General features: G+C 44.6%; 1 protein-coding gene across 1 annotated transcript in view; it reads left to right on the plus strand.

Annotated features, from left to right (window-relative positions):
• LOC104461197 (cadherin-4-like) overlaps nucleotides 1-11,942 on the plus strand; it is a gene marked incomplete at its 5' end in the record, with an annotated part of 86,319 nt that overhangs the window by 2,832 nt on the left and 71,545 nt on the right. Inside the window, 1 exon segment of the mRNA XM_010072682.1 lies at nucleotides 10,424-10,596. Within this exon segment, the coding sequence (XP_010070984.1) occupies nucleotides 10,424-10,596 (173 nt within the window).

Here is an 11,942-nt window from a genome sequence, read left to right on the forward strand (position 1 = left end):
TCCCATTCCAAGTGAACAGGAAAGGGCTTTGCAGTGCTGTCACAGCACACCCTGGGCTGCAGGACAAAGAGAAGGCATCTGGGGTGCGGGCAGGGCAGGCAGGGCTGTGCCTCCAGAGGATGCGGCACCACCAAGCACAGCGCGGTCCCCTTCCAGCAGCTGGGATGCGGTGAGCTGGGAGGGAGTGCCCTGCCTCATCTCTGACCCTGCAGGACAGCTGCAGATTGTGCCTGGCCATGGCAGGGATGGAGGCCGGCCAAGATGTGACTACTGACTCTGCAGTGAAGAAGCCAAAAGACAGTACAGTGAAGCAAGAAAAGGGGAAGGTGGGAGGGATGTGTAACTCCAGCCTGCGGCACAGTGGGATACTGCTGGGCACTTAGCCTCCCACGGAAGGAGCAAGTTTGCTTGAGCTTAAAATACAAATACCCTTCAAAGGGGATTGTCCAAGAGCTGGAAGAATTGCCAGCAATGTGAAGAGACTCATTAGAGACCGTCTGATGGGGTTGAAGTGCCGGAGCTTCCCAGGCTGCCCGGGTTTCCGCGGGGTGTGCTCTCTGCCGTGTGCAAGTCACCTTGAAGCAACCCTTGACAGGAATAGAAAAGAAATCATCAAGTATTATTAGCTATAATAGGTTGTTGTTGCTGGCTAAGATTATAATAGCTTAATTGAAATGGTGTCTTACGCCGTTGCGTAGTGTTCTTGAAATCAGGAGCTCGTTCGTGGTGGAGGGGCTCACAGCCTGGCCCCTTCACATCCCTAAGTGTGTGCTGGCTCTGCACCCAAATTGCATTTCTTTTTCCTGTTCTCATCCTCTCTGGAAAACATTTCAGTGCATTTCTAGCTTATCTAGCCTAAGGTCACACAGCTGGACAATTGGAATGTGTAAATGCGCGCCCCTCCAAAAATGGGGATAGTGATGCAGGATCTCCTTTTCCACGGGACCGTCTTTCGTCCTTACTCTCCCCCTCCACAAGCTGTTTTGATTTAACGTGCCCCTGTTTGAAAGTGTATCTTAAAAGACCATGTTTTACTCGTGTTAAATAATGTTCTGCCTCTTTGAACTCTGCCTCTGTATGAAGAACACAGCCAAGTTTTAAAAACGCATCTGCAAGCTGGAGCTGAAATTCCCCTGCTCCTTCGGGCTGCCTTCATCAGCAGAGTTCTGCCGGAGCTGCAGAAGTTGCCTTTCAAGCACTGATAAAGCAGGACAGGTTGCACAGCTTTGCTGCCCAGCCCTGCCTGCCCTGGGAGGGTTCTGCTGCCCTTTCACAGCCCGTGTCTCTGAGCTGCCCCACACGAGCTCCGCCGCCGCATGGCAGACAGGAGCTGGGGCTTGGGGTGGGGTTTTCCCCTCTGTACAGCACCAGTTACCACCTGCCGTGAGCCCAGCTCCTGCACTTGTACCGCTGGGCTGCAGCATCCCCGGGGGAGTGCTGTTTAAAAATAAATTCTGCAGTTTCCAAAAAAAAAAAAATTGCTTGATAAGATAGAATGAAAATGCTTAAATAGAAAAGAAAAAGGGAATTTAATCACAGAAAAAAAATGTGATGGAGAAAGATTATTTTGGTCAGTGCAGCAGCTTAGTTTTGACATAACCACCACAAAATGCACCTTACGGTGGGATGTGGATGTCTTACTTAACTGAAGCGTTCCGTTCTGAAAAGGTCAACGCGAAATGCTCCGCAGCGACTCGCGTGCTTTGCTCTGGGTTGTAGCTATTTTGTTTTAACAGAAAGATTGTCAAAAATTAACACGTCTCTCCAAGACAATTTGTTCCTGTCAGACTGGCCTTTTCCGTTCCCATTCATCCTTTCCGCTTCACTAACTCTCTGGGTGCATCTTGGTCCCTTTCGAGTCAATAGCAGAAGTCCAAGTGGTTTCTTTTAAACTGGGGTTTCATCCAGCTCCTTCTTCTCATGGCGTTGTGTAGGCAGGATCGTTTACTCCTCCCACCCTCCCTGTGAGGGCTAAGTCTGGACAGTCCTCCAAAATAAAGGAATATTAGTATTTCTTAGATGAGAAATGTTGTAATTTAACATTTCCCCATCTCCTCCAGATTTCATGGACCTCTGATACAATAATTGTTGATCTCGTGCCATGTGAAAAATTAAATAGCTGGCAGCCAGATCTATATGTGGCAAATTGAGTTAAAGAAATCTCATAAAAATAAGCGGTATATAAAAAACCCAAGGATTTTAAAAGCTGATTATTCTACTAGTGTCCCAGTTTGTTTATTTTATTTCTATGCCAGGAGAGATTCCCTCGGAGATTAACACCATGGACTAATGCACAGATGGGGCCAGAAACTTGAAAGTCATCTGAATATTAAGAATTTAAATCTTTAGCCTCGGTGATTTGAACAGAAAGCCAATTATGAGGCTGAATTAGTTTTCAAATTAAACTGCAATTTAAGGCTCGTGAAATTAATCTTTTAAGGCATATAGTTGCATTTGTATATATATGTATATATATATTTTCATGTGGAGAATTTGGATCCTGCACTTCTGGCTTGTTCCTCTCCTCCATCCCAACAGTACAATTCATGAAGAGATGCCTGGTGTCCTGCAGGTTGTTCTTGCAGTGAATGATCAGGGTGGATGTTGTAGGGTAGCATGGGAGGAAATGAAAGCAGCAGCGCCTGAGATCTGAAGAGAAGATGCTTCATTTTTTAAAATGACCAGGACACTGAATGGAAACCCTTTTTTCCATTGTGAACCATTACAAAAACACCATAGTGCTGTTTATAATCAAAATTTTCAGTATTCTTTCACCAGCCTGGAGTTAGATGGATTTTAGTACTCTTTATTTAGGAAGGTCCTAATTTAACAGAAAACCTGAACAGGTTCGTGGCCCTGGGCTGCCGCGGATGCTGGCGGGGACGTGGCCCGGTCGTTCCTTTCGTCCCAGAGCTCTCCGTAGGTTGGGTGCATTATTCCTGGGTTCATCAGAAACCGAAATTCATGCATCAGTGCTGTGCCAGGTTCTGCAGCTTGGGTGGGTGCTACTCTTACCTCTGCACTTCATATGCTGTTAACAATGGCTTGCTCTAGCCTGGCTGTTCTCTCAGTATTCTTTTTTAAGTTTTTTTTGCTCAGCCGAGCACAGTTTTAAGGTAAGAAATTGTTTTTCTGCAGACACATGTGGTAGTGCTTTCCATTTTGTTTCGAGGCGAGTGGTTATGAAATCTCTGCTCTTAATTTCCTTTTCAGAAACATCCAGTCCCAAGAGCAGGGAAGTGAATTATAGGACTGTAGGTGAGAAAAAATGCAAATTCCTAGACTGATGGTTTTTCCCTCCAGAAAAAAAGACCAAGCTGATATAAAGAAAAAAAATGTTGGAATCATATTCTGAGACCACTCTAGAAGGGAGTTACAGTAGTCCACTCTCTGTCTCCTTTTGTCAGCAGTTGCATATAATATAGCGTCATGTATTTTAGTATAAATACTAGAATGGTATTATATTATTATATTACATTGTAATATAATGTATGTTATTTATTATATTAAATACTGTATTGTCCAAATTCAAAGATTGGATTCAAGCCTTGTGGAAGGCGTGTGAAGTCTCAGCTTTGGTGCAGCCAGGTCTGCGGGATCTCACGAGTTGCGTATGCCTTCAGTTAAGCGTGAAACCTTCCATACCTTTGGGTGCAGCTTGGTGATGGTGTTCAGGATATCTTGTCCTAAGTCACGCTTTCTCCATTTTTTAAATTTGCCTCTGGGAACTCAGAGGATTCATCCGCAGGAGCTCGGCCGAGCTGAGGAACACTGATTTATGCAGTCCAGACTGTTTGCTCAGAGGCTCAATGTGCTTTCGCCCATCTTGAAGTTTTACTTTTGTTATTTCTCTGCAGTCTGCAGGGTCTCAGTAGGCTGCAGGCTGCTGTACAGGCGTTATCTTCAGATCTGGCCGTGCCTATGTGTATGCTGAATTTTCTCTCCTGAGATATTTATTTAATTTTTAACAATACGAAGGTATTATTTCGGTTCCGGTGACAGCAGCCTCTTCGACTTAGTCATCTCTCCAGACCCACTTGCTCTCTTTATTCTCATTAGGTTGACTCTTGCCTAGTTTGAGGCTGAGAATCTGATGTCTCCGCTAATTAGGAAGTAGCATCCTTTACGAATTAGATTAGCTGCTTGAAAGGTCAACATTTGCCAATGATTGCAAAAATAATAGAGAAAAAGAATGACAGGAGCTCTCAGTTATGACTGAAGGAATATCATTCAGAAGGGAAGTGCAGTTTCTATTTAGTTTTCTATCTAGACCACATGGGATGCAGTTTCATTTAAGTATATTTGCAATTTATTACATCTGCAGTGGAGTTTCAAGGCATTTCTGTCATCGTGGTGTCTTGCACACGTTCCCGTTTGCTGTATAACTCCGCTCACCACCTTTGGCGAGTTGACTCCCCATTTTTCACTGGGAACCTTAGGGTGTGTGAGAGCGCTCCAAATTGCCTGTTGAATGCATTTTGTTTTTTTAACTTGAGGATACAGGTTTGTTCGCTGAGCTGTTTGAGTCTCTAACACTACAGCAGCTCTCCAAATACCGTCCTCAGGTTCGTACTCGCTGGCATGAGGAGCTCTGTGCCGTGCAGGCTGCTGGTACCCCGGGCAGAGCAGATAAAACCAACCTGAGGTCACCTCCTGGCATCGCAACCTGCATCCCGCCCCTCACCTCCCCTCTCCGTATTTGGAGGGGAAGAATCTTGCAACTTTTATTAATCAATTAAACAGAGAAGTAGCAGGAGCACACTTCAGCGTGTTTGTTGGTAAGCAAGATCCCATTTTACATAGGGAACCTGTGTACAGTGATTCCATGTATAGCTGTACTCTAAGGACTTGTTCAGCATCCCATCGTACTTCTCATTGTAACTTGGTTTTGATGTCTTTGCTTTTCTCACGTGCTTGCAGTTCCTGAGACCTTGCTGCAATGAATGAAATCACTCAAAGGGTGAAGTGTTCCTGTCGTGAGGAGCATGAGATTCCTGTCCTCGGTGGAGAAGAAAACTAATATCAGGAAGCTCTGCTGAATGGAAAATTATAATTTCAGGAAATGTTGTGAATTTTACACTGCTTTTCAGTATTTAACCTTCCCATCAATAGTTACTCTCCTGTCTGTTAGTTCTCTCTCTGTCTAGCATCGGATGCAGAGTATTCACTAAGTGAGCTTTCCAATTTGGGGGGGAAAAAAATTAGGAGGAAGGAGAGGTTCCCATTAGTACAAAGCCTTTATTAACTTGGGTTAATGAAGATCTAATGTAATATGGCCATCACCACATGTCTGCACATAATGATTCAATCCTTTTCTATGGGGGAATGATTAAATTAAGTATCTTGTAGGTCAAAATTAGACTGAGAAGGTTAACCAACCTTTAATGACTCTGCAACCATTTACCAGCCATTAAAAAACATAAACTGTAAGATAAAGCTGGATAGAGAATCAGCATTATCTCTAAAACCTGGATGAAGTTTTAGCTTTTTCTGTTAATATCACATGAGCAGACAGAGAGAATTGTGTATTTTTATACTGATACGTGGTATAAAGGGCAAAGTGAGAGGGTTTTTTATCTTTTCTTTATTTGGATTCCTGATAAGTGCCCATTAGCTCTTTCCTTTAACATGCATTAAATCTAACTAATGGATATCAAACCAGCTCAGAAAAATGGTAATTATAAAGCAATTGTAACAAAGGCTTCGGGAGCACAACTGTGCTAAGATATTGTTTTTTGTCTTAAAACCATGAAAGCTCAGTTTTTGCAGAGAAATGAAGTTGCATAGATGGGAGAGCAGAGATTGCAGACAACGTGATGTGTGTTAGCGGTGCTTGGCATGCTTTGGCACCATCTGAGCTCAAAAGAATGGAGCTGATTCCCAGATTCCAGAGTGAATTGGGGGGGACATCTGTTTTCAGCTGTGTGCTTATCTGCTTATACACACCCAGGGCAGCTATCTTTCTTGTTTTTCTTCTTTTTTTACTTAACATGTACAGATCAAATGAGATACAGTGAACCTAACAAAATCTTTTTGCAGCCTTTTACGAGCAGACACAATTAATTTTGAAATTGATAAGCAAAACTGAATACGCAGGTAAAAACTATCTCACTCTGCTTTCATCCCCCCAGATTCTGTATGGTGTTATTTTGACTATCCTGTAGAAAGTTTAGTTAGTCTAATGGGAATATTTTCCATAAGGGAAAATTTCGAGCATCTCTCTCATGTGTCTTGTCCATTGTTAGATCGAAATAAAAACATCTCATCTGACAAAATGTCATCTAGGAGATTGCGGTCTGTGGGCAGTCAAAGGGAATGCATTGTGAAGTTGCAGATTGTTGGGGTTCTGCCTTTTATTGATAGATCTCGTTTGTCATGCTGTACATTAATTTCTGCTCAGGTGATACATGAACTTGGCACATCACTTAATGAAAGCTAATGCACAGTAATCTTGTCATCACTAGCTGTGCATGATAATTCAATCTGCTTCTCAGAAGAGCTGTTCAACACGCAACAAATGTGATTTAATATTGACATGATGTACTGGGTTAGGTGTTTTCTGTAACGTACTGTGTGCCTGATTTGATGAGAAATGTTTTCCTTTCAACAGGTTATCTACCTGAGTCAGTCGGGCAGGTGTGTAGTTTAATGCAGTTATATCAAACACCCTCTGGACGGGATATTCGTTATGTGATAACGCTGCGCAGACCGGGGCAAATTCTCCAGTTTCGGCATTTGGTGCATTCATTTAGTGTTGTCAGCAGGCTTGAGGGCAAACCCTTCAGAGCAGAAAGATAAAGCTAATGCTTCCCTCTCACACTGAAAGCACAAGGTCCCTCCTGCCCTGTTCGTACACCCCTCTTGTGGCAGGGTCTCACCCCAAACTTGGGGTGTGCAGTGTGGGGTCTTCAGTGTGACCTGGGGGAGTTTTCCCGGTGTTTCTGGTTTGTAATGACGGCTGCCAGTCTCTGCTTGGGCAGGATACAGGGATTTAAAGATGGTGTGGTTAATATTTTGATTTCCGCAGAATGCATGCAGACATCCCGCAGGCCAGGCTGGGCAGTCTGTACTTTATCCCTTAAACCCTGACAACACCAGCCTCAGTCCTCAGCTGGGTATGGGGGTGTATTTCCTTTATTTCAATATAAAGTGTATGAAGATGCATCCCCATGCATAGGACATAGAAACATGACATTATTTACTTTTATAGCACATAAATATCATCAACCGTCTTAGCATAGCAGAAGACTTTATACAGCACCCAGATGTTAGGCATTGTAGCGGTATATACCCACGTCGCTCTGTTGATATTAGATATGTTTATGTCATTTACTGCAGCACATAGGTATCTAGAGGATACATCTTGCTTCAAGACAGACTAAATGTACAGAAACCTGAGCAAAACGTAGATGGTGACTGTAGGTTACACAGCAGGTCCCCTGGGAGTGATACCCTCAGGATGGGTAACAGGAGATGCTGTCATGCTCTTATCCTTGGGTCAGTGTTGCCAGGTGGGAAATGTGTGTGCACAGGGATGGGAACGGACACATCAGCCACCATCCAGACTGCAGAGAGGAAGAAGTAATTTGCAGCCGTTTTACAGCAGACTGTGGTCAGATGAGCAGCCCTGGGGAGAGGCGGGGAAGGAAGCGGCTGCTGCAGCTCCATCATGCTGCAGAGTGCCGCAGCCACTCAGGGCCCTTTGCAGAGGATGCTTTATTAAGTTACCAGTTAGTAATTAATGCCAAGTTCCTCTCTTTATTTTCTCTGTGGTAGGATTTCATAATCAAAATTAAAGATATGAGATAGGGAGCAGATTGCCTCTTGAAATACAGCTCCCTGGTGCTCAGTTCATGACTTCAGAGACATTTGTCCAGTCCCATCTCCCTTTATGGGGATGTAGGTCAAACGCTGTTGAAAGAGTCTCTTTTTCTAGAGCAAATGTGCTCAGTCCAATGCTACACCACAGAAAAAAAGCAAAAAGGTCACGGGAAAAATGAAGGAGACCTACTTATACGCTCCATCCACAATGTAGCTGCTGTCAGCGCACCCCGTGGCCACCACAGCAGCAGCCTGTTGGGTTCCACTGCCAAGCTGGGAACCCACCATCTCCCACATGTCCTGGTGTATTTTGGAACCCACAGTGCAGTCCGAGAGATCCCGGATGAGGAGGGACCAGAACCGCAGGGTGTTCTCCACTGAACTTAGGAGCCCCAATAACTTCCCTCTCTGAGTTATTTTCTTGCACTAGAAGTGAATCACAAAATACCACCTGGTTTTTGGAATATGTCCTAAGACTGCACATGTCCTAAAATAGATTGTTTTCCTCTTCCACTCCTGTTTTAATTAGCCCCAGGTTTTGACATTCTCTTCAGAGATATTTTCAGTATAGAATGCATTAAGATAACATAAGTTCCAAATCAAACATCTCATTCAGCGCATTTCCTATTTAACTTTCTCCTGTACATTTCCTCTGTACTTATCTGAGGGCTGACTTCTTTATTTGTGTTGGTTGTCTCATGATAACTCGTTTTGCAAAAGAGTAAAAAAAGAATGCTTGAAGAGAAAGGAGGAAATTCATCGCTTGCACAGCTTGTTTCAATTCAGTGTTCCTTCTCTCTCTTGAAGTTTATTGATCAGAAAAATGTTAAAGTTGTTGAACAGTTTGTTTTCATTTCACAAATGTGAAGCAGGATTATTGCAGAAAGATAGGAGCGTATTCATCATTTGAATTTGCTTTACACATTCATTTATTTTTTAATCTATAATTCCTATTGAACTAAGAAAACTCTCAGGGATATGCATCACCACAGAGAACAAAAAGAGCCTCATGGAGCCAGATGGAAGATCAGCAAAGCACTTTCCACAGTGCAAAAATACAAACTTATATGCCACGTGTTGCTAATGCTGGGAAATCCCAAAGTTGGGGGAGATACTGGGAGCATCGCCTATGTGCCGAGTGGCTTAAAGATGCTTGGCTGGGGTACAAAATTTGGGCATGCTGCAGCCATTGGTAGGTCTGCCCGTTGAGCATGGGGTATGTTTTTTAAACTCTCTTGCAAACAGATGCAAGCTCTCCGGCTCTCTGCTGTCTCTGAACTGGAAGCTTGGAAGCTTTGTGACCAAGCTGGGGGTCTGGGTTTGTCAGATGAGCCACGACGCAGTGCTGATGTAGCCACACCTCCTCAAGTGTGCCAGTGGCTCCCATATAACTAAGGGGGCAGAAAAAACTCTTTTTGTAGAACAACATGTGGCTCCATCTTGAATCAGCCCAGGTTCTTGTTGGGACCATTTTGCATCCCCTCCAGCACAGCAGGCTGATAAGTTGGTTCATCCTGTTCAGAGTTCCCAAATGAGCAGTGTTCAGGCGGTACCTTCCATCTTTCCATTGCTGTTGTTGGGTTTTGATGGTCACTAAGTGAGGTTATGTCTGGTTTCACTGCCTCTCTTTGCCTCCCACTCCTCCTTTCAGATCTCATCTCATTAGATTCATCCACTGTTGCAGATTGCTTTTAGTAAGCAGTGTGTGTCTGCCCTTTCAGACACTCTCTCCTACCAATATAACAAGCACAAAGCTGGGCCCTGTGAGCTCTGGGGGGGTCACAGGACCATGCAGCTGCAGGAGTCCATCCAATCAAGTAACATCTTTTACCCTCATAATGATAATTTCCCACTTTAGCAAAACACCCTGCTGCCAAACTCCAGTGATAATGAGCCTGTCAGTGCATCAGCGCACTCCCAACAGTATCTAGAAAGTAGGGATTGTTTTTTGCAAGGCAAATGAAGACACTGGTGATTAGCAAGAAACAAACCAATGATTCAATACATCGCTGGCCACACATACCAAATAATTGATTTTCTGTCCTGCTGGGCAGCAGCTGTTCCATTTGCTCTGCAAAAATGGTTTGTTTTTTTTTATTTCTCCAGAAGGGGCCAGAAAGGTGGACATTTCTCCAAGAACTGGAAGCAGCAGGCAGTTGCTTCCTGCACTGGGCATGGGCACGTTGATGGGATCCTTCTGAAGCTGCTGAGAAGTCTAATGGGCTTTCCACTATTAAACTCTATTTCTGAATGCATGTGAATGCAGTGATTGGATAGAAAAAAATCTCCTGCGAGAATCTATGTGAAATTGCAAGACAAAAAATACTGCCCTAAAACTTGCAATCACTGAAAGAATTAGAAGTTAATCATAGATATCCTCATACAACTTCTCGCTATGTACCAGTTATGTGTAATCAGTATCCTTACAGATCATCTAGCCTCAGCGGTGTTGCTATTTTCATAATCCTTGCCTTGCCTAGCTGGCTGGATTGAAATGGGATGTCTACCCGGTAGCATTTCTGAGTAAAATGCGTGACCTGGAGCCAACAGGACTGCAATCTGCTCTGCAATGTCCTAATATTTTCTCTTCTCTTGTTCCAAGGTACCTACGTGATGACAGTGACGGCAAATGATGCGGATGATAGTACCACAGCGAACGGGATGGTGAGATACCGAATCGTGACTCAGACCCCACAGAGCCCATCGCAAAATATGTTCACCATTAACAGCGAGACAGGAGACATTGTCACCGTGGCTGCTGGACTTGACAGAGAGGTGAGTTTAACAGCCATCACACCAGGCTTCCTGCTGTCGAGGGTTGCTGACTTGTAAAGCCCAAATCCTGTCCTGAATACAAAGCCTCTAGAAGTTTGAGTTGCGGCATGGAGATCATGCTTCTGCAGCAACTGTGGGGCATCTTGGCTTTGATGTGATATTTTGGTCTTAATCCGTATCAGTCGATGAAACCCTGGGAGAATCTTCAAATTCAGGAAGCTGATATTTTTCTTGCATAAATTTGTACAACTCAAAAATGTGGAAATACTCCAGAAGGACCAGGGGCATGAATAAAGTGGCATTTTCCCCCCTTCTGTTTGGGGAGACAAATAAATGCCATACATCTGTAGCCCCTTCTAGACCCGTCTTGGTTAGTTCTGTGCGTGTCGTCTTTGGAAGCAGTTACACAGCGTGTTTTGTGGTGGCATCCATGTGTCGTTTCCAAACTAGAAAAATGTATTCCAGTGATTTTGGTTTTGTGTGAGGCTCTGCCTTTATAATATCTCTTCTTTCTGGTGTTTTACGATGTCCAGCTTTTCTAAATGCAGAAACGTACTGTGCCAGAGTGAGCCATATAGTATAATTCTCAGAGCTCTGGCTTCTCGAGTTGTGAATACCGCTCAAGGAGAAAGGATTTATACCTCATGCATTAAACAAAAAGCAATGTAGCATCAGCGGCGGGTCGGAGTGACTGGGGAAGGAGGGGACGGGGATCAATGGGTGTGAAGGGACACGGGGAACTTAAGTTCTGGAGGTTTTCCCCATTGGACTGTGGTTTGTGGAGTGTCACCCGTCCAGTGCAGTTAGGAGATCTTGATCAACTCACAAGTGATGGGAAGGATCGTGGCCATGCAGCAAACACAAAAGTAAGGATTTACACAGTCTTAGGCTCCAATGTTTCGGTTCAGGCAGTCCCCAGAGATAACAAGTCCAGTGCAATCCATTTTGAGACTTCCCAGCACGCTGCATTGCTGAGAGAAAGCACCAGGAACTGGTTTTGTTCTTCCTTTCCTCCCCCAAGACCGCTGGCAGGGATGGAGCAGGTGGGACGCCCTGTGTGCAGGCGGGTGGGTGAGGTTCTCACCTGGGACCCCCGACTCAGGGGGGTCCAGCACCTCCAACACTTCAGAAGTTGCTTTTCCCTTCCACCTCAGCCCCCCGCCGCTGCAGAGCCTCTGCTGAGCGCCTGGTGCTCAGCCAGGGCTTGTGCCCATTCTGTTACCAGCCTCGGGCCACTTTTTTTGCTTCAGAGCCGCACAGCAGCTTTGGGAGGAATCCCGAACACAGCCACAGAGCTGGATGAAAGCAGCGGCAGCAGCCTGGCAGCAGGCAGCGGGACCGGCACA

The sequence above is a fragment of the Pterocles gutturalis genome, unplaced genomic scaffold, assembly GCF_000699245.1.
Source record: "Pterocles gutturalis isolate BGI_N339 unplaced genomic scaffold, ASM69924v1 scaffold23422, whole genome shotgun sequence".
Lineage (NCBI taxonomy): Eukaryota > Metazoa > Chordata > Aves > Pterocliformes > Pteroclidae > Pterocles > Pterocles gutturalis.